General features: G+C 40.6%; 1 protein-coding gene across 1 annotated transcript in view; it reads left to right on the top strand.

Moving 5' to 3' along the window:
• GALNT5 (polypeptide N-acetylgalactosaminyltransferase 5) overlaps positions 1 to 21,491 on the top strand; it is a 41,892-nt gene that overhangs the window by 6,125 nt on the left and 14,276 nt on the right. Inside the window, exons 2-5 of the mRNA XM_055574745.1 lie at positions 8,295 to 8,461; positions 10,131 to 10,250; positions 18,102 to 18,237; positions 18,839 to 18,958. Of these exons, the coding sequence (XP_055430720.1) occupies positions 8,295 to 8,461; positions 10,131 to 10,250; positions 18,102 to 18,237; positions 18,839 to 18,958 (543 nt within the window). The remainder of the gene's footprint in view (positions 1 to 8,294; positions 8,462 to 10,130; positions 10,251 to 18,101; positions 18,238 to 18,838; positions 18,959 to 21,491) is intronic.

Below are 21,491 nucleotides of genomic sequence, written 5' to 3'. Positions count from 1 at the left end.
GCAGTTCCTACTCGTATTGAAGCTTGGTTTAGCCAGCAATAATCAATATACCCACACAAGATTTACTAAGATAAGAGTCCTGCCTACTGGAAAGGCAAGCCAATTCTCCTTAGAGAGGTCTGTCCTGTGGCCTGCAGCTGGAGGGAAGATGAAACTCCACAAAGGAACCTATTTTAGGAGTGCACTTCCTGAATCTGCATTTAGAGAGAAACGGCTCAAGGACACGTTTGCTGCCAGCGTTTAGTTTCTAGAGGACGGTAAGGATTACAGCGTGCTCCTCCAGCGTGCCTGCGTGGTCATGACGGTAGTCGATTGTTTAATTTAATGCTTTGCTTTTCCTACAGTATTCTGGCAAGCCCTCGATAAAGCAATTAAAATGGGCCTATTCTCTTAGCCTAGAGCTGGGACTGTCAACCAATAATTTGATTCCTTCCTACACAGCTAAAGAGAGTTTTCTTTTGGCACATATGAAAAGCAAAAGATAGCACCGTGCATTTGCCACAGACCAGTCTAATTTACTGAGGGAAAAGAAGAACCTTTCTAGATCCTTAATTTCTATCTGCCCTGTTCTTCCAATCCTAGTGAGGTCCAAAACCACAAATAATGAATTGCTGGAGGAGGAGCTCAAAGAGAGAAAATACACTGATTCCAGAGCTTTCCGTACTTCAGGCTTCTAGATGTGTGTATCAGGCTGAAAGAAAAAGAAACTGAACAGTGAAATGAAGTTCAATATCCTTAGTTTTACATTGGATTAATATTTCAGTGGGTGAGATGAGATGGCTTTTGTGATTTCAGTGATAGGAAAACATTATCTAAAACTGACTAGAAAAGCTATGAGATCTCCCTAAGAAACCAAACAAGGGCAGAAGGGGAGAAAATCTCAGAAGATGGATTTTAATAGGTTGTTTCCTGCTTTTTCTTCTATAAATGTACACAAAGCAATGTTGTGTGTTGCTTTTGAATTGTGCATGTGTGTACACGTTCATGCACATTTGTGTGTTTGTGCATGTTAGAGGGCAGTGTGCCATTTCACTAAAAAGCTATATCTGAAAGCTGGAAATACACAGCAGAATTTGTTTAAAAGGTGCAAGATAGACCATAACAAAACAAAGGGTAAATGTGGCCAAAAGATGACTATAGAGTTTTTGATGTTTTTAGTTATCACACTCTCCTCACAAGTGGGGTGATAAGGACAGAAATGATCAGAAGGTATAAAACACACTTCTGCTACTGACTTGAAGAGAAGAAAACAGGTAAGAAATGACTAATTAATGTAAAACTGAGAAATGGTAAAGCAAATCAATGACTTTGTCTTCTAAATACAGCCAAAGACCTAGAAATATTTATGGGAGAAAGGAATTAGTAAATGTAGAAATTTGAACCTGTGAACACTTCTTTGTACAGACCTCATCCAAGGCCCAATTTAACCATCGTAAAATAATTCATCAAATTCTTACAGTGATATTGCAGTGAGTACTCTTGTCCCATAAAATAGCTTTCTTTTGGGCTGTTCTGGATGAACCATTCAGAGCAGAGTTTCCTCAGAAGAGAACAGTTTTAGGTCAAGGCTCAGAAAATTGGGGAAAAGTAGCAATATTTAGAAGGTCTGTTTTGTTGTTTGCTTTCAGAAGGAAGGGAGCATTTTAGAATCTCCTCTATGTTAAAAAAAAAAACAATCTATATTATTCTACACTAAAATACCTTCTAAATTGGCCCCACTTCTAAAACATTAGTGTATGGATATGTGTGAGAAGGAGCTATAGAGAGAGAAGCAGAGTATTCACAAAGGGCTGTACTAGTTGCCTTCTCATTTGTTCCTTAAACCCATCCCTCAAGACAGGTACTGTCACCATCCCAGCTTCACCGAAAGAGAAGCTGAGACTTAGAGAGGAGGCTGAGGTCTCAGATGGCGGTAGGTAAGGTTGTTGGGGCAGTTCATTCTATTCCACATCTGTTTGCTCACTGCTTGTCATAACCTGGGCAGTTGGGACCTTTTATCTTCCATGTACATCATCTCATCTGATCCTTAAAACAGCCATACCAGATTGATAAAGCGATACAGATGAGCGAACAAAGCACAGAGAAAGGTAACTTGCCCAGGGACTCACAGCTCATGCATGGCAAGGTTGGGATCCAACCCTTAGTCTTCCTCACTCAGCAGTAATTCTATACCCCAGGCTGGCTCTCACATCGACACCTGCTCTGCCCTCATGGCAACCATCCTATCTCCACCTCTCCCAAGGTTGTCCAGGTCTCTCTCAATAAGGGATCTCTCCCTTGCTGAGCCTCAAATGGTGCCTATTATGCTCCATGTAGTGAGTGTGTGTGTGTGTGTGCATTTGTGTGTTTTATATGTGTGTGTTTATAACCAATCCTCACAGTCACACAATGAAAGACATACTTTCATATGTGATTTACAGGTCAGAAAAGTGAGACTCTGAAAGAATAAATGATAAATCTGCTGTCCCAGCAACCTAAGAGCAGATTCGCAGTTCAAAAGAAAGTTTTCTGTCCAGTTCTAATACTCTTTCCATTGGATACAGCTCCTCTCTCCTTTGTTTCCCTATAATCATATGATTTGAGCAGAAATTAAAACAGCTGTCTTCCTTATACTCGGGAGGGAGTGGGGAATAGAGTCAGAGGTATTTGAGGAGAATTAGTTTTGCACATCAGTTATCTTGTCAGGGAGAAAATTTATAGGAAATCATCTTCTATTCAGCATTAAGCAAAGATGATTCTTAAAACTGCCCAACAACCACAGCTTAGCAGTGAACAAATATCTCTGAGCTCCTTTCTACTCTGCCATCTTACATCTGAGCATAGATCCTGCCTTCAAGGCAAATAGAACAAAATGTTCCTTGGAAATAGAGTGAACTACTCGGGCAAGGATGAGAAAGGCTGAGCCTGGCCTGAGAGAGGGCACAAGTGTTTGAGCTGCAAACTGAAGGGAGTTAAAGACATAGGGGGAGGGGGTAAAAAGAGTGATCCATTGAGAAACAGGGAAATCTGATCTGAGATTGGGGAGAGCAGAGAGGGTGGATATGAGACCATAGAAATAAGCATGAGTCCAGACCAAGTAGGACCTTGTTAAAGTGCTTCAAGGACCAATGGGAAAATACCCAAAAACTTAAAACCCAAAACAACAATTTAATTTACCTTTTCTCAGATGTCTTCTGACCCAGAGGGAAGCACTAATGGGTGAATGAGGCTAAAATTGCATAGAGCATTACGGAATATTAACATTAGATAAAACTTCCTTCAAAAGATCTCTAATCCCACCCCTTACATTACAGAGAAGGCTGAGGAGGGAATGACTTGCCCAAGGTCCCAGGACCCTCCAGGAGAGACAGAACTACCTTCACAGTGCTCTAACCTCAACCTAGAACTATTTCTGTCACATCACGCCACATCTTGCTTTCCCCCCTCCCATCCATCCCCACTCTGACAGCTGCCTGCTCAATAGACTATTGTCAAAGTGGTGAATGCTGTGGCTGGTGGCTTCTATTTCTAAGCCTGAGTCCAGTAGCTTTGACAGGTAGACAGTTGCCTCAGGACTACAGATTCTGCCTTTGGAGTGTGACTAAAATCTTCTCGGTTAGTAATCACAGGTGATTCTGATTAAATGTCAGGGCTGGGCTTCCCTGGTGGCTCAGACGGTAAAGAAACTGCCCGCAATGTGGGAGACCTGGGTTCTATCCCTGGGTTGTGAAGATCCCCTGGAAGAGGGCATGGCAAAGCACTCCAATATTCTTGCTTAGAGAAACCCATAGACAGAGGAGCCTGGTGGGCTAAAGATCATGGGGTCACAAAGAGTTGGACACAACTAAGTGACTAAGCACAGCACAGCCTACCCTTGAAAGAACAAAACCTAAAAGTAAAAGTTTTATAGAACAACTATACCCCCTTATCAGTGAGAAGAATAGAAGAAGCCGAATAATTCTAAGGTCTTACAGAAAAGAATATAATTCTGGACAGAGCTCCTCAGATAGATGCTCTATTCTCTCTCTGATCCTCCCGAAGATACCAGAGCTTGGGGAGGGAAGGCCCCAGAACGCTCACACTGAGGCAGTAGTTGAATTGCAAATAGAAGCTGAGAGAATATTCTCCTCAACCTTCTGTTCAAACCTGCGAACACTGAGACTTGACCCACATAGTCCATTTTGACTGTTTTGGAATAAAAATGAAAAATTCATAGACATGAGGGAATATTATCATCCTCTCAATCATCTGATTTGAAAACTTCTTTATTCGATAGGATACATTCAAAGCAGTTTAGTGGCTGAGCCGTCAGCACACACAAGGCAAGAAGGCAAAACACATCACTTTCTGAGTCTCTTGGTAAATGACGAGTCCTCGATGGATTTGGATTAAAGGACTGCCTGGGAAAAGGGCAGTGCACCCAGTCAAAATGTGTGCATGTGTTTTGTGGATAATCATATGACCTTGCCGTTTTTGTTTTTTCTTTTTACCATGGAGTTTACAAAGTATTTTTATCTCCATTGTCTCATCAAATTTTTACAGACAGTCTGTGATGAAGGCACTATTATTTCACCCTGAAAATGAGGAAACTGAGGTTCTGAAAAGTTCTGACTTGCCCATAGTCATGCAGTCAGGATCAGAAAGGTCTAAATCTTGAGTTCCTTGTCATCTTCCTCAAGTTCAGGGTGTGTCTGTCTCACCAGAGTAGTGTATCCACATGGGCAGGACAGTGGAGTCCCCACATTAGTCTCCATTTGTTTTTAGTACTTGAATTGACTATAGTAATCTTTGGGTTAGTTTGTAAGTATAGCACAAGGTCTGTAGACTCTAAATACCTCACTTGTGCCATGCATGGGCATATAGGATACAAATATGATTTCTTAACCTCAAAAAAGCTTTTAAACTCAGAAGTATCTTGTATTAACTTAGACTTTACCTGAGCTGCAACTCTTCCTTCCAATATAGCAGAAAGGTTTCCAATGGGCAAATTGGAGGAAAGGAAATTTGCTTCAGTTGGGTCAGTGTCAGATAACATTTAAATAGTTTCACCACCTAGGGGAAGTTGATGACAGTCAGTGGGTAAGAATTTTGTAAGAGTTAATAAGACCAAAAGACTTTCCAGTTTGACACACTGTGCCTTTCAACAAAACAAGCATGCTGGGTTTTCTAGACACCTGGAAACATGTTTAACCTGTTTAGTGATGCAGAAAACCAGGTAGCTTTATATGTAGAGTGGCCAAGCATCTCAGCCACCCGAACCAAGACACACTACAAAGCTTTGTATTTGAAACCCCCCACATCGCCTTCTGTGTCCCTCTTCCCATCTTTAATGTCACCCTCTTTTCTAGGCACCGTATGACCTGTAAACATAATCTTCCACAGGATCACCCTCAATGTAATTCCCCAAATGCGTCTAAAATATGTATTTGTTCATAACTGGCAGGGGTGCCATCTCCTGGGATAGAAATCTACATATTCATCTAGTGAAATTCTTCATGATCAGTCCTGATGGGGAAATTAAAGCATCACCTAAGTAAGGTTGAGAGGTGAGGAGGGACAGATTATTTGGTGAAGAGTGCTGCCTTTCCCAAACCTCTCAAATTTCTGAGGGTTCTGTCAACCTGTAATTTCAGAGTGGCTCACATTACCTCCTAGAACTTTCTTCTAAAAGAGACCAAAACTCTATTGAATTATACTGTGAAAAGATCCATCAACTTTAGCCTGCTTGCTTAATTCTCCCCAATGTATTTTCATTTGCAACTAGATGTTTCTGAAGTCAACCGCATTTTAATGATAAGACAACTTTGGGACTTCACAACTAAGGCTTGTTGATTCACATAGCTCAGGCAGAATTTATGCAGCTGACCCTTCCTTTTTAGAACTGATTTATTTTTTTCAGGGACAAATGTTGTGAAGAATATTTAGGTGTGAAATGAGTATTTCCCATTCATTTACACTATAAAATTAGAGATGAGGGAGTCACAGAAGGTCATTGATGTTTTCTATACTCTTCTTTCATTCAGGCTAATCAACTCCTCTTCGCTTTACTTTCCCTTACCCAACTTAGAGCCTAAGGTGGACCATTTAACCAGACTACACTAGTACCTTCAAAATCTTCCACCGCTTTTGTTTCTACCTCATTTTCTCTGATGATCCCTAGATCTGGATTAAACTATCTGTTCACATTTCCATGCACAGCCTTCCTAATGAATGGTGCTGGGTAGGTCATTTAACTTCTCAAGCTTCAGTCTGCTGTATTTGAAGAACAACATAATAGTATGCATTTCAAGTAGTTGTTAAAAAGATTGAATTTATGTACATAATAGTATTTTACCATGCAAATGGTACTTTACCATGCAGTAAAGTGCCATGCAAATGTGTTTTTTCTATGGTTTTTACTCATATATTGTTTTATTTGTGGACTAAGCACAGTGCCATTATGTTGTCTCACAGAAATGCCTGCTTCCACAAAATGCCACCTCTACTGCCAGCTGCTTTTATTCTTGTGGACTTACAACTTCCTGAATAGCTATTACAGGAGCCAAACTGGACCAGAGCTTGAGTCCCAACTCCACCATTGACTAGCAGTATAATCATGGCATAGTCTCCCCATGATTTTAATTATTCTTCTATAAAGAGGGAAGAAGAGATGCTGTTGGTTTGAGGTTTAAAATGAAATAATGCAGAAGGCTGATAATATTTATTTATGATCATCATAATTTAATTATTACATTACAGAGAGTATCTGAGTTAGAAAAATGGCAAATACTCTTTGTGAGTGCCCATGGGGTACCATCATGTGAAGAGTTACCCAGGCAGGAGATGGAAGACTGCCAGCAGTGAGGCTTGATTTACTTCAGGGTATGGAGAAAACCCAAGACCAATTACAACCCACCTGAATACCAACTCCCACTATAGTCATGTTCTCATTTCCATGCCAGTAAAATGATTTCAACTGTGGCTACCCTGGAGCACAAAGAGTCTCAGCAAGGATCCCTGAAATAGATACGGAAGCTATCTATTTAAGAGTTTAAGTGGTATATAATACATATCATATATATCCATAAATACATTCACTTGCAGTGGGAAAGAATATTTCCTTTGGCGCTTGGCAGAAGGCCAATTGAGAAGGCAATCATAAACTGCTTTGTAGCATTAAGTGAATTAATGTTAATTAAGTAACATTAAGTAAGAGAATAGGAATGTTCTCTTGTGGTCTATAACCTAATTGGGAAAGCAGTAGCTACCATTTGGTGAATTCCTCGGCCCAGAAACTGTGCTAGATATTTTATTTACGTGCATTCTCACTAAGCTGTAAATCTCTTTTCAATAAGGTATGTTACCTCATTTTACATATGAGGAAACTGAGGCACAGAAGGATTAAGTAAAGAATCTAGACGACAATTTGAAAATTTTTGGTGGTGAGCTTCAAAATAGTGTCTTAACCACCTATAAAGCCAGTGTCCTTTCCACTACAGGGTGATGTCTTCACAGGAAGTTCTCATGTCTTGCATGGTTAGCCCTCTTAGCAACAATTGTCATTGGACCTGTCAACATGCAGGAAGCAACAGGTTAGATCCCTCAGTCGAGAAGATCCCCTGGAAGAGCAAATGGCTACCCACTTCAGTATTCTTGCCTGAGAAATCCCATGGACATAGGAGCCTGGTGGGCTACAGTCCATGGGGTTGCCAAAAAGACAGAAATAACTTAGCAACTAAACAAAAACAAATATCCTTCCTCTGCTCTTTATTTTATTTATAACTCTCTCCAACAAAAGTGCACAAGAAAATCATCATATAGATAGATGGATAGATAGATAGACGATGTGTGCATGCTAAGTCACTTCAGTCATGTCGGACTTTTTGCAACCCTATGGACACAGGCCAGCCATGCTCCTCTGTCTGTGGAATTCTCCAGGCAAGAATACTGGAGTGGGTTGTCATGCCCTTCTCCAAGACAGGTGATAGATAAACAAAGAAATAGATAGATGATAGATGGATGGATGGATAGATAGGTAAGTAAATAGATGATTGATAGATAACTTGAGTGTATGTGTATTTACACACAATTGCACCTTGTGGATTTTTCTTAGAGGACTTACAACAAGAAACATTTATTTTCTCATAGTTCTAGAGTCTGGAAGGGCACCAGCGGGTTGGGTTTCTGTGAGGCCTCTTTCCTCAACTTATAGACAGTCATCTCTCTCTGTGTCCTCAGAGAGAGAGAGAGAGTGCTCCATTTCTGCTGTCTCTTCCTCTTACACCTTGTGGATCTTGTTGGCACACTTTCTGTGCTCTGCTTGTATTCTGGCCCAGGTGTGCAGAGCAACTTGTTCACAATAACCTCCCAACGACCAGTGTCATCATGTGCTTTGTGGACGAGGTGTGGTCCACTCTCCTGAGGTCTGTACATAGCGTCCTCAACCGCTCTCCTCCCCACCTCATCAAGGAGATTCTACTGGTGGATGACTTCAGCACCAAAGGTAAGAAAACTACTCCCTGGAAAATCATTTGATTCGAGGCAATAACAATTCGGATACAAAAATTACAGGATAATTTGATAAAGAATGAATAATTTATAAATGCCCAATCATTGTTTGATACTGTGGCTTAGAGGCATAAGTCCAAACATCTGTGAATTACAGAAAGTCATCTCAACCACCCATGGCCTTGTCCAGCTAGTCACCGCAGACTCTCCTTCAGCTGTGACTTCTCTGCTGTGTAGGAGTGATTTTCTAATTACAGGTCTTTGGAGATGGGTACTTTGAGGTCCTGGAGACCAGAAGATGTTCTCTACAATTGCATAAATGCCTTTTTATGAAATCTAACAAGCAAAGATGCCACAATAAACAGAGTTAGTTATAGAAGACAATGAAATGTAAGCCCTATGGCTTCTGCTTTATTGTATGTTCAGCTAAGAGTTGAGAAGACAGGTTGCCAATGGGACCAGAAAAATGAGGTTCCAACAGAGTTCAAAGGCAGAATTCACCACTGTCTTTACTTTTTTGTTTATTACAGTGAAGAATCTCTCTCTTTGGACTGTAAAAAACTGGGTATGTAAGTGGTCCCATGACTGCCAAAGGTCCTAGACCACATTACAAAAATCCCCAAATGCAACCCACTTCAGAAAAACTAAAAAGTAGCAAAGAGACAGCAACCTTAATAGAACACTTTAGCCTTGGTCATGACAACAAGGACATGAGCCAGTTCTCACCTCTCTCTCTTAGAGTGCCTACCAGGGTCACACTGAGCTCCAGGAGCAGGGAGATATGTAAGGAAAACTGGTTGAAAATGTTGAGAAGTAGTCTTGAAAGCATCAACAGAAATAGAATCTAGTTACCAAGCAGGTAACAGTCCCTTTAGGAATGGCCTATTCAGATTTTGTGGCCCTGAGGATCTATGCTGCTGCTACTGCTGCTAAGTCACTTCAGTCGTGTCCGACTCTGTGCGATCCCATAGACGGCAGCCCACCAGGCTCCCCCGTCCCTGGGCTTCTCCAGGCAAGAACACTGGAGTGTGTGAAGGATCTATGAAGTCCTCTTTAAGAGAAAGATGACACAATTGGTAGGAAAGCGAGCAGCAGAAGTATTCACAGAAGCCATTCCTACCTGGGATATGTCAATACCTTAATCATACATAGAAGTAACTGTAAGCTACATAAATATACCACCCCCCCCACAAAGAGCAAGAAAGCAGAGGTGTGATGGAGAGGGTGTCATAGTAGGAAGTGGCAGTGGTCTTAGCCAATTGCAGTTGCAATATCTTTCTTTTGCAAATTTTTCAATTTGCATACAATGCATGGCCTCTCTCCTAGGTCTTAGAAGAGGCCTTTACAAGGGGAAAAGTTTGTGCAGAAACCGAGCTTCATTTATTTTAAGGTAAATTTGTACCTGTCCTGACAAATGCTCAGAAAAAGTGAGCCCTTCTCTTGGTAACTCACCTACACTGAAAGGTGGATTTGAGTTTTAGGAAAACAGAAACTTAAGAGTACTGAACCCAGACAAAAATCCATTTAAGAAAATGACATCATGGCTCAAAGGATAAAATATAGTGACTATGGTAAATATCATAGTTTTGGGTATTTGATCTGGTCTTATTTGATCCAGATCTTATTTTTAAAGTATTTCCTTGTCTAATTTCTCCCTGATATAGACTACCTAAAAGATAACTTGGATAAATACATGTCTCAGTTTCCAAAAGTTCGGATTCTTCGCCTCAAAGAGAGACATGGCTTAATAAGAGCCAGGCTGGCAGGGGCACAAAAGGCAACAGGTAAGAAGCTGCTAATTTTTTGTTTTGGCTACATCTTTATTTTAGTTTAATCTTTTCCAAATACATATCAAATTTGAAATAATAGTACAATGAGCACTCCTATGTCCATCATTTCATTCCACCAGTTTCTAACTTTTTGCAATATAATCCCACTAAACTGTTTCAATGACACACTGAGGGGTCACAACTCTGAAAAACTCCAGCTAGGTACATTTTAATTACTTGCCACTATTCAGTAGAGGGTATATTCCCAAACTATCACAGAAGGACATTCTTTTTCCTAATTAACATTGTTGTGGACCCCTTTATGAATGATAATAAAAATGAATTACCTAAAAACAAAATTGGAAAAATATATAACTATATACACAATTATATATACATATATCTAGATATATACATAATTACATATATGTGGGTATGTGTCTATTTGAACACTCATATATATGAAGTAAACAACAAATTAACAATTACTCTGGCAAGCTGCTGTGAAGTTTCAAACATGTGTTCTCAATTTCTGTCCCTGTCTCCCTATGGATGGTAGTGTCTATGACCCACACTTAGAGCAGCAATAATGGAGGGCTGATTTCTGAGTTTGGAAAGAAGCAGAAAGATCTATTTGAATGGAGTTAGAAATAGACTCATCTAAGGATAAATTCAGTGGCCTTAAAGTGCACCTGACCGTGTGGGGAGTTTAAGGAAATTCAGGGTCCTGCACCAGCTTTAGTTCAGTTCAGTTCAGTTGCTCAGTTGTGTCCAACTCTTTGTGACCCCATGAACTACAGCACGCCAGGCCTCCCTGTCCATCACCAACTCCCAGAGTTCAATCAAACTCATGTCCATCAAGTCGGTGACGCCATCCAACCATCTTACCCTCTGTCGTCCCCTTCTCCTCCTGCCCTCAATCTTTCCCAGCACCAGGGGCTTTGCAAATGAGTCAGCTCTTCATATCAGGTGGCCAAAGTATTGGAGTTTCAGCTTCAACATCTGCCCTTCCAATGAGCACCCAGGACTGATCTCCTTTAGGATGGACTGGTTGGATCTCCTTGCAGTCCAAGGGACTCTCAAGAGTCTTCTCCAACACCGCAGTTCAAAAGCATCAATTCTTCGGCACTCAGCTTTCTTTATAGTCCAACTCTTACATCCATACATGACTACTGGAAAAACCATAGCCTTGTCTAGACAGACCTTTGCTGACAAAGTAATGTCTCTGCTTTTTAATATGCTGTCTAGGCTGGTCATAACTTTTTTTCCAAGCAGTAAGTGTCTTTTAATCTCATGGCTGCAATCACCATCTGCATGCAGTCATTTTGGAGCCCCCCAAAATAAAGTTAGCCACTGTTTCCACTCTTTCCCCATCTATTTGCCATGAAGTGATGGGATCAGATGCCATGATCTTCATTTTCTGAAAGTTGAGCTTTAAGCCAACTTTTTCACTCTCCTCTTTCACGTTCATCAAGAGGCTCTTCAGTTCTTCTTCACTTTCTGCCATAAGGGTGGTGTTATCTGCATATCTGAGCTTATTGATGTTTCTCCCCGCAATCTTGATTCAGGCTTGTGCTTCTTCCAGACCAGCATTTCTCATGATGTACTCTGCATATAAGTTAAATAAGAAGGGTGACAATATACAGCCTTGACGTACTCCTTTTCCTATTTGGAAACAGTCTGTTGTTCCATGTCCAGTTCTAACTGTTGCTTCCTGACCTGCATACAGGTTTCTCAAGAGACAGGCAGATAGTATTCCCATCTCTTTCAGAATTTTCCACAGTTTATTGTGATCCACACAGTCAAAGGCTTTGGCATAGTCAATAAAGCAGAAATATACGTTTTTCTGGAACTCTCTTGCTTTATCAATGATCCAACAGATGTTGGCAATTTGATCTCTGGTTCCTCTGCCTTTTCTAAAACCAGCTTGAACATCTGGAAGTTCATGGTTCATGTATTGCTGAAGCCTGGCTTGGAGAATTTTGAGCATTACTTTAGTAGCATCTGAGATGAGTACAATCGTGTGGTAGTTTGAGTATTCTTTGGCATTGCCTTTCTTTAGGATTGGCATGAAAACTGAACATTTCCAGTCCTGTGGCCACTGATGAGTTTTCCAAATTTGCTGACATATTGAGTGCAGCACTTTCACAGCATCATCTTTTAGGATCTGAAATAGCTCAACTGGAATTCCATTACCACCACTAGCTTTGTTCGTAGTGATGCTTCCTAAGGCCCACTTGACTTCACATTCTAGGATGTCTGGCTCCAGGTGAGTGATCACACCATCGTGGTTATCTGGGTCATGAAGATCTTTTTTGTACAGTTCTTCTGTGTATTCTTGCCACCTCTTCTTAATATCATCTGCTTCTGTTAGGTCCATACCATTTCTGTCCTTTATTGAGCCCATCTTTGCAAGAAATGTTCCCCTGGTATCTCTAATTTTCTTGAAGAGTTCTCTAGTCTTTCCCATTCTATTGTTTTCCTCTATTTCTTTGCATTGATAGCTGAGGAAGGCTTTCTTATCTCTCCTGGCTATTCCTTGGAACTCTGCATTCAAATGGGTATATCTTTCCTTTTCTCCTTTCCTTTTTGCTTCTCTTCTTTTCTCAGCTATTTTTAAGGCCTTGTCAGGCAACCATTTTGCCTTTTTGCATTTCTTTTTCTTGGGGATGGTCTTCATCCCTATCTCTCGTGCAATGTTAGGCAAGACTGTAATTCAGGGACTGTTCAGGGCCCTCATTGAGCAGGGCTGACCAGCCTAGTGAGTCCTCCCAAACTCCCCCAGAGCACTCCCCAGCCCTCACAGGTAGAGTACAGGCAGCAGATGGCCCTGGTTCTGAAGAGTCTCTGTAATCAGAGATCTACATTGATGCCACTGCAGAATCTTTTCTAGAATGCATAACCAAACAAAAAGATCAAAGATAAGAATCTGAATCCAGAATCTCATAGGCCTTGAGCTACTCATTTATCCTTTAGGATTCAGGAAAAAAAGAAGAGGAACCACAGGCAAAGTTGAGATTAGCTAGTCGAGGACATGGGAGAAGGCAATGGCACCCCACTCCAGTACTCTTGCCTGGAAAATCCCATGGGTGGACGAGCCTGGTAGGCTGTAGTCCATGGGGTTGCAAAGAGCTGGACACAACTGACTGACTTCACTTTCACTTTTTACTTTCATGCATTGGTGAAGGAAATGGCAACCCACTCCAGTGTTCTTCCCTGGAGAATCCCAGGGACAGGGGAGCCTGGTGGGCTGCCGTCTATAGGATCGCACAGAGTCAGACATGACTGAAGCAACTTAGCAGCAGTAGCAGTAGCAGCAGTCAAGGACATGCAGAAGCTGAAGTCGAGTTGGCCCCGTTTTGGTCTCAGAGTACTATCAGGCTCTCTGAGAGTCTTTTAGAGTCTTCCACAAAGAAATAAGGGCAAATCTGTAACTCTCTAACTTCAAGCAGTTTCCCTCCACATTCAGGCTCCAGGGCATGATAGATTCTTTCTCTCCATCTCATTCAGTCATCAATTGTTTACTGAGAATGAGGAATTAGGTCAAGCAGGATTTCAAAAATTAAAAGACAGGCCTTGGTCAGTGGGTCTCAAGGGAAAGTCTTTTACATAAAGGCAACAGAAGTAAAAAGAAATTTGGATACAACACTAACATATGATAGTGTTGAACACACCAAGCCAGTTATAACCCTGACAAGAGCAGCCTGCAGGTGGGCAGGTTTGATAGTGCTCTGATTCTGGAGGGTCAGAGTAGAGATCAGATTCTCATTTCCTATATAACATGGCAGTTAGCAAAATAGCTGTAATGCTGTGAGCATTCCAAAGAGTCAGTTGGCTGATTTTAAATATGTGAACAAGTGACATCTAACTTCTGGCCGATGCTGACATTCCCTGAAGAGCAACAGTCCTTTTATAAGTTTCTACAACTCGTTTCTTCTGCAGGTCAAACAGGTAGCTTCCTTAGCATCACTTAAACATCATTCTTTAAAATTAAGTGAGCAGCAGGTCCACATTCATCAAGGAACTCTAAAGACAACACTATCACCAACCAGTGCTAGCAGCAGTATCCTAAGCTGGTCAGCTAAATCTAAGGGGGGTCGATGCTCAACAAGGAGCCAAAGCTATTTGGCACATTGAGCATGTCTGAGTTGGCACAAAAAATTGAAAACTAAGTAAGTTACAACCAAACCCATCTGCAAACAATCCAGTATGTCTGGAATCTACTCTCAGAACAACCTTCCATGTAGTTATCAATATGGAGTTAGTTATTTTGAGCTCTAGCCTGAACAATCATTGAAAACCAGTCATCGTAATAGCTATCTATTAGGAATCTAGGTATTAGGTATACTTTAGAAATATCTCCATAAGGTAAAGCTCAAAGAGATTAAGTAATTTATCCAATGTGGCCAAGAAAAGTAGAGCTACGATGAAGGCAGTTCTGGGGAAATTCAATCCTATGTCATTTCACCATGCCCACAAGTGGGGAAATAAATGCATGTTTGAGGATCCATCTTGCTGCCACTGAGGACTAAAGAAGTAGATCCAGACCCTTTGACCCAGTAAACCTGCCATGGAGATAGGGAAAGGCAATCTAGTAGAGACTAGACTCTTTAAACACCCGGACTGTATTACTCAGCCATTAAAAAGAATACATTTGAATCAGTTCTAATGAGGTGGATGAAACTGGAGCCTATTATACAGAGTGAAGTAAACCAGAAAGAAAAACACCAATACAGTATACTAACACATATATATGGAATTTAGAAAGATGGTAACAATAACCCTGTATACGAGACAGCATAAGAGACACTGATGTATAGAACAGTCTTATGGACTCTGTGGGAGAGGGAGAGGGTGGGAAGATTTGGGAGAATGACATTGAAACATGTGTAATATCATGTATGAAACGAGTTGCCAGTCCAGGTTTGATGCACGATACTGGATGCTTGGGGCTGGTGCACTGGGATGACCCAGAGGGAGGGTATGGGGAGGGAGGAGGGAGGAGGGTTCAGGATGGGGAACACATGTATACCTGTGGCGGATTCATTTCAATATTTGGCAAAACCAATACAATGTTGTAAAGTTTAAAAATAAATTAAAATTAAAAAAAATAAAAATAAAAAATAAACGCCTGGAATGAATGGACCAGGATAGGAGTGGTGAGAAAGAAGACCGTCTTTTATACATTCTATACAGCTAGACCATTTGTGTTTAGTTGCTCAGTCTTGTTTGACTCTTTGTGATCCCACGGGCTGTAGCCCCTGCTAGACTCCTCTCTCCATGGGAATTCTCCAGGCAAGAATACTAGAGTGGGTTGCCATGCCCTCCTCCAGGGGATCTTCTCAACCCAGGGATCAAACCCAGGTCTCCTGCATTGAAGGCAGACTCTTTACTATCTGAGCCACCAAGGAAGCCCAATAGGACTAAGCAAACGTACTTGTATACCCTATACACCTAGATGAACCCTAAAAGCCTTCCCAGGATAAGGAGAGGTCTATGCAAGAGGGCACCCTTAGAAAACAATAGCTTCCATTATCAAGCAATCCATAATTCCTAGAAAATAGGAACCCCCCCCCCACCCAATCCCAGCATGATCAGGAGATGTAACTGCACCTCCAAGAGTAGTGGATGAGGTGGAGAGGGGGCTTCTGGTTAGCACAGCCTGTTCCTATCTAAAGAGACATCTCAAGACCATTTCCCATCAAGACTTTGGCTAAGGTTAGTCCCTTCACCTTTATGCAAAAAGTCCATTGTTAATCAGGTAATTAATAAGACCTATTCATTAAGAAGTAGTTTAGAGATTTCAGTGGATAATAATCTATTATTCAGGTTATTTATTTGCACCTTTTTCTTTGCCTGCTGCTGTCTTCTGCTTTTACTTTAAGCTTTCCCATACTCATATCTCTGTCTCTTTCTCATTTGCAGGGGGTGGGAGGGGAGAGGCAAGAGGGTGTATGCTGATATTTTCTAGTATCAGGCTGCCACTTAGCTTTGCAAACTTGGCAAAGTTGCCTAAGTGTTTCATTCCTCTTAAATGTGGATAAAACTTAGACCCATACTTCAGGTTTGTCACAAGGATAAGCCTTAAATAAGACAATAAGACAATCATTCAGAATGTTCAGAACAGTATCTGGCACAGAGTAAGCATCAAATCAATAATAAGTGATGTTATTTTAGGTTTTTCAGATACTGAGGGGTGTAACTAAGAGTCAGAGTGGTCAATTAAAACAATAAACCAAAATAAAAGTAACAGTCAAGTCTTCAAGCACTTCCTGCAATCACATAAGTAAAAAGTATAGGTAGGAAGCCAGACAGAAGACAGCACTGATTCCCCTGTGCTCCGTATTTTCCCATGGAAAAATGGGCTGGTGGATCGGAGCAGATGTGTAGATCATCTTACTGACCAAAGAGCCTGAAATAAGGTTCCTCCTGTTTTGGAGCCTGGGGGCCAGGATTAAAGAAAGGGAGAAGGGCTAGTAGTAAGAAAAAAGTGTCCTGAAGATCTACCCATCACCCACAAGGTGAAAAAGAAGTCTTGGCCTGAGACAGTCTCCAGCTGGGTGAACCTGGGTCAGGAATGCAGTTCTTTATAAGTGCATGTCCAGCTAAGGGACTGGAGGAACTGAGTCCTTGACTATATCTTCCTTCAGAGACTCTAGGGCACAAACTGTGAACCAAGTCTGGTGTGGAGATGGCAGCTTTCCCTCAAGAGGCCTGCCAGCTAAAGCTTTTGTAATAGCTTTGGGCCTCGGCTTCCCAGGTGGCACTAGTGGTAAAGAACCTGCCTGCCAAAGCAGAAGACAATAAGAGATGTGAGTTTGGTCCCTGGGTCAGGAAGATTCCATGGAGAAGGGCATAGCAACCCACTCCAGTATTCTTGCCTGAAGAATCCATGGACAGAGGAGCCTGGTGGGCTACAGTCCATAGGATTGCACAGAGTTGGACACAACTGAAGCAACTTAGCGTGCATACATGCACGACTGGGTCTGAGACTATACTAGGATTCTGGCAAAGACCCAGATTCCTCTGGTTATTATTCATACACACACACACACACACAATCCACTTGTACAGAATCATTTAGAACAATGTAGACCATTGCTAAAATTTTCATTGGAAAGAGAACGTGTTACTTCACACAACTAATAGAACAAAAAGAATTCATAATTATTCCTGTCCTCCAAGTTTCTTTTCTCTTCTCCTGTAACTCTTTTTTTTTAATTATGGTAAAATACATATATAAAATTTACTATCTGAGCCATTTTTCAAGTGTACATTTCACTGTACTTTCACATTGTTGAGCACCAATCTCCAGCACTTCTCTTGTGAAACTAAACTCTATACCCATTAAACAATTTCTTGTTCCCCTTCTGTAACACTTTTAAAACTACCTCCTAGTCTTACTAGTTCCCCCACTTTAATTTCTTTTCACTGTTATAATGTGGAATGATTTTTCCTCTTCATCATTTCTAAGGCTAAAGTTGGAATCTCAGATTCTTCCTCATCTTCCGCAAAACAAAGTTTCAGTCCTCCACCCCCAAGAGTTAATGGGATTTACCCTCCTTAGAAAGGACAAAAGCAACTACCTTTAATACTAAATATTCCCTTCAGAGCCTTGACTCCTCATTCTAAGTGGCTTATCATTTTTTTTTTCAACCATAAATGATACTTGCCCCAAAAGACTACTAGAAACCAACTTTTTTTCATTTCACTATAGAATGAAATTAGAGAGACAAGAAATTCAGTAAGAAGAAAAGACTACTATGCTTACAACCGCATTTCTGGAACAATCTCCAGAACTTATGAACACAAAATACACACACTAAATATATTGCATTTTCAAATTGTTTTTTTCTGGCTCTCTAGGTGATGTGTTGACATTCTTAGATTCTCACGTGGAATGTAACATTGGCTGGTTGGAACCTCTCCTGGAAAGAGTTTACTTAAGCAGAAAGAAAGTAGCCTGTCCAGTAATTGAAGTCATCAATGATAAGGATATGAGGTAATATTGTCATATTCCACAGGATACTTCTAAGTGACTTTTTAACCAGCAGCAGAAGGTAGCTGTCATACTCCTAAAATGTACAACTTTGCAAATCTAAGTAATACATGGTTTATCTGTTTAAATAAATTGAAATACTTGATATATATATATATATATATATATCATGAGATCAAAGAAGATCTATCCAATTGTTTATTTGATCATCACAAATTCTTAACCCTAAATGTCAATAAATGCTAATACTCAGTGTCCAGGACTTTCCTCTTTCTATGCAGCTGAACACCCAAATATTTATTTTTCTTAAGATTAGTTCTTCTTTTTTGTGGTATGTGTATATACATACACATGTATATTCTTAACTAGGGTTTTTTTTCCCCTCAAAATGGCCAGAATATTATTAAAAGAAAAGTATGTTAAAAGCAAGCAATCCAGCACTAATGCTAATTATATTCATATCTTTCATTGAAATGTTATTAGAAGCTTTGTGGTGATCTAAAATCGTCTTCATAAGTGCTTGTTTCATTTACGTGCACAACACATGATGTCAGGTTGATAATGTGAATGATCTCAGGTAGCATTGTTTTTTTCTCTTGACTAGTTACATGACAGTGGACAACTTTCAAAGAGGCATATTTGTGTGGCCAATGAACTTTGGTTGGAGAACAATTCCTCCAGACGTTGTTGCAAAAAACAAAATTAAAGAAACTGATATAATAAGGTAAGTGTGTGTGTGAAACTTAAGACTAGGAAAGAGTCATGTATCTTCTTAAAAAGGCATAGGAAGCAATTCCACAAAACAGGCATAAGCTGTCATTTACAGAACACCAAGAATTACAGTTCTAGCCGACAGATGACCAAAAGCAAAAACTTTCCCTGGGAAATTACTCTTCCACAGCCAAAACTCACCTTTTAAGTGGGTAATTATATCTTATTCAGCCCTTAACTCGAGAAATTCACTGATACTATTTCTGTTCTCTGGGATTTGCAAACTACGAAACATAAGCCACTTAAACGTGCTGCATAAATTCTATATAAACACATATAACACTGAAGTAAACATGAGTGAAAATTAAGAATAAATAATAGTAATAGAAATACCATTCTAATTCTTTTTGAGTCTAGTCCTATACTATCATTGGGAGGAGTGCCAAATTCTGTGTATAAAGTGAGAAACAGACACAGACGCTAGATGCAAATTGAAGTTGGGGCTTTATTGCTGGAGAAACTGGATTTAAGAACAGATTTTAGACCTGAAGCTAAAGTGGGGGCTTCCTAACCCCTCCCCCAAAGTCTAGACCTGTAGGACAAGCACTCTGCCAGCCTCAGGCAGAGCAGCAGGAACCCTGGAGCTTTCCTTATTGGAGAAAGAACTTGAGCAGACTTAAGCCAGAAAGTCCCAAAAGAAAGTCCGAGCCTAGCCTGTACGTTGCAGCATCCTTTCCCTGAACTCACCCCTCCAAACAGTGCCTTATATTCTTCCAAATGTGATGTTTCACAGTTGACACTCCTAACAAGTGAAGGAAGACTACGACCATTTATTAAGCACTGTGCAACCTCTCTATAACTCTAGGAGGGAGATTGTGGTTTTTCCATTATAGAGATAAGGAAATAGAGACCTGAGAGAGTTAAGTAATTTTCTTAGGGATATTTGTTGCTGTTGTTCAGTCGCCAAGTTATGTCCAACTCTTTACAACCCCATGGACTGCAGTACACCAGGCTTCCCTATTCATCACTGTCTCCCAGAGTTTGCTCAAACTCATGTCCATTGAGTTGGTGATGCCATCCAACCATCTCATCCTCTGCCACCCTCTTCTCCTTTTGCCTTCAATCTTTCCCAGCACTGGGGCCTTTTCCAATGAGTTGGCTCTTCACATCAGGTGGCCAAAGTATTGGAGCTTCAGCTTCGGCATCAGTCCTTCCAGTGAACATGCAGGGTTGATTTCCTTTAGGACTGACTGGTTTGATCTCCCTGCAGTCCAAGGGATATACAGCTTGCAAAAGAAGAAATTGGGATTCAAATCCAAATCTGCCTGGATATAATATACTTGCTCTGATCCTACACCTAAAGAACCTCTTTGCCTTTTTCAGACTCCAATTCTGAGAGTCAATGTAGTGATTGAGTTCAAATTTATTCAACATAATGTTAGAGAATGCATTCTGGATAGTCTGGAAAGGACATTTGGGATTCAGATTAAAAAAAACACATAAATCATGGGGGAAGAGAGCTAGGTGTGGGGTGAGGTTTACATTACAGTTGAGATTGCTACAGAGCTTCCATACAAACCTCTTTCAGCTGGCTCCATGGCAACCACCATGGGACGTGATTACTGCCTTTTCTAACTGCTGACTCAACTGTAGTTTCTCTTCCCCATGATCAATAACAGCAGTGAAGACTCCAGAGTCAGACTCCTTGGGTTTAAATCTCAACTCTACTATGTACTAGTGGTGTGAGCTTTAAAAAGTTACTTAACCTCTTTCTGTTTCTGTTTCTTCATTTTTATGTTAACACTAACAGAAGTAGCTACCTCTTGGATTGTTTTGAGAATTAAATCAGATAATACTATATATAAAGTGTTTTAAAAAGTATTTGCCAAGAACTTCCCCGATGGTCCAGTGGTTAAGCCTCTGAGCTCCCAGTGCAGGGTTCCATCCCTGGTCAGGGAACTAAGAGCCACAGCCCTGCAGCCCAGCCAGGAAGGAAAATATATATATATATATATATATATATATATGTATGTATAAAAGTGTTTGCCACATAACAAGCTATTGTAACATTTCTATATTGTTGATGCAGTAGAGTGGAGAAGAGATCTTAGAGTCAAGCCAGATCCCCTAAATTTGAACCCCAGATGTACATCCCACAGACCGGTGGATCTGTAAACTTGGGAAATTTTCTTGCCTTTTGGGGCTGTAGTTTCTTAAGGGTACATACTCAAAGGATTTTTGTGAGGCCTGAGTTAATACATCTATAACACTTAAAACAGTGCCTGACTCATCTTTCCTAAATAGCACTAAATAACTGATTAAAAATAACATCTTTGGAGAATTTGTGTTAAAGTGTCAAAGCCAAGGAAGAATCCTAGTTCTAGACCCTGTCTTTGCTGCCTCTAATCAAGGTCTGCCACAAGAACCAGGGAACTTGTCACTTAGGTGTTCTTTGTGACTTTATCCAAGACCTCCCTGCATGTGGTAATTATTCTAAAATGCCTCTTGTTAGGGAACACTCCCTAAAAGTTGAGCTCCCCTGACAT

The sequence above is a fragment of the Bubalus kerabau genome, chromosome 3 (genome assembly GCF_029407905.1).
Source record: "Bubalus kerabau isolate K-KA32 ecotype Philippines breed swamp buffalo chromosome 3, PCC_UOA_SB_1v2, whole genome shotgun sequence".
Taxonomy (NCBI): Eukaryota; Metazoa; Chordata; class Mammalia; order Artiodactyla; family Bovidae; genus Bubalus; species Bubalus kerabau.
Note: the sequence above shows the minus strand (reverse complement) of the source record. Positions and strands in the feature narration are given on the sequence as shown.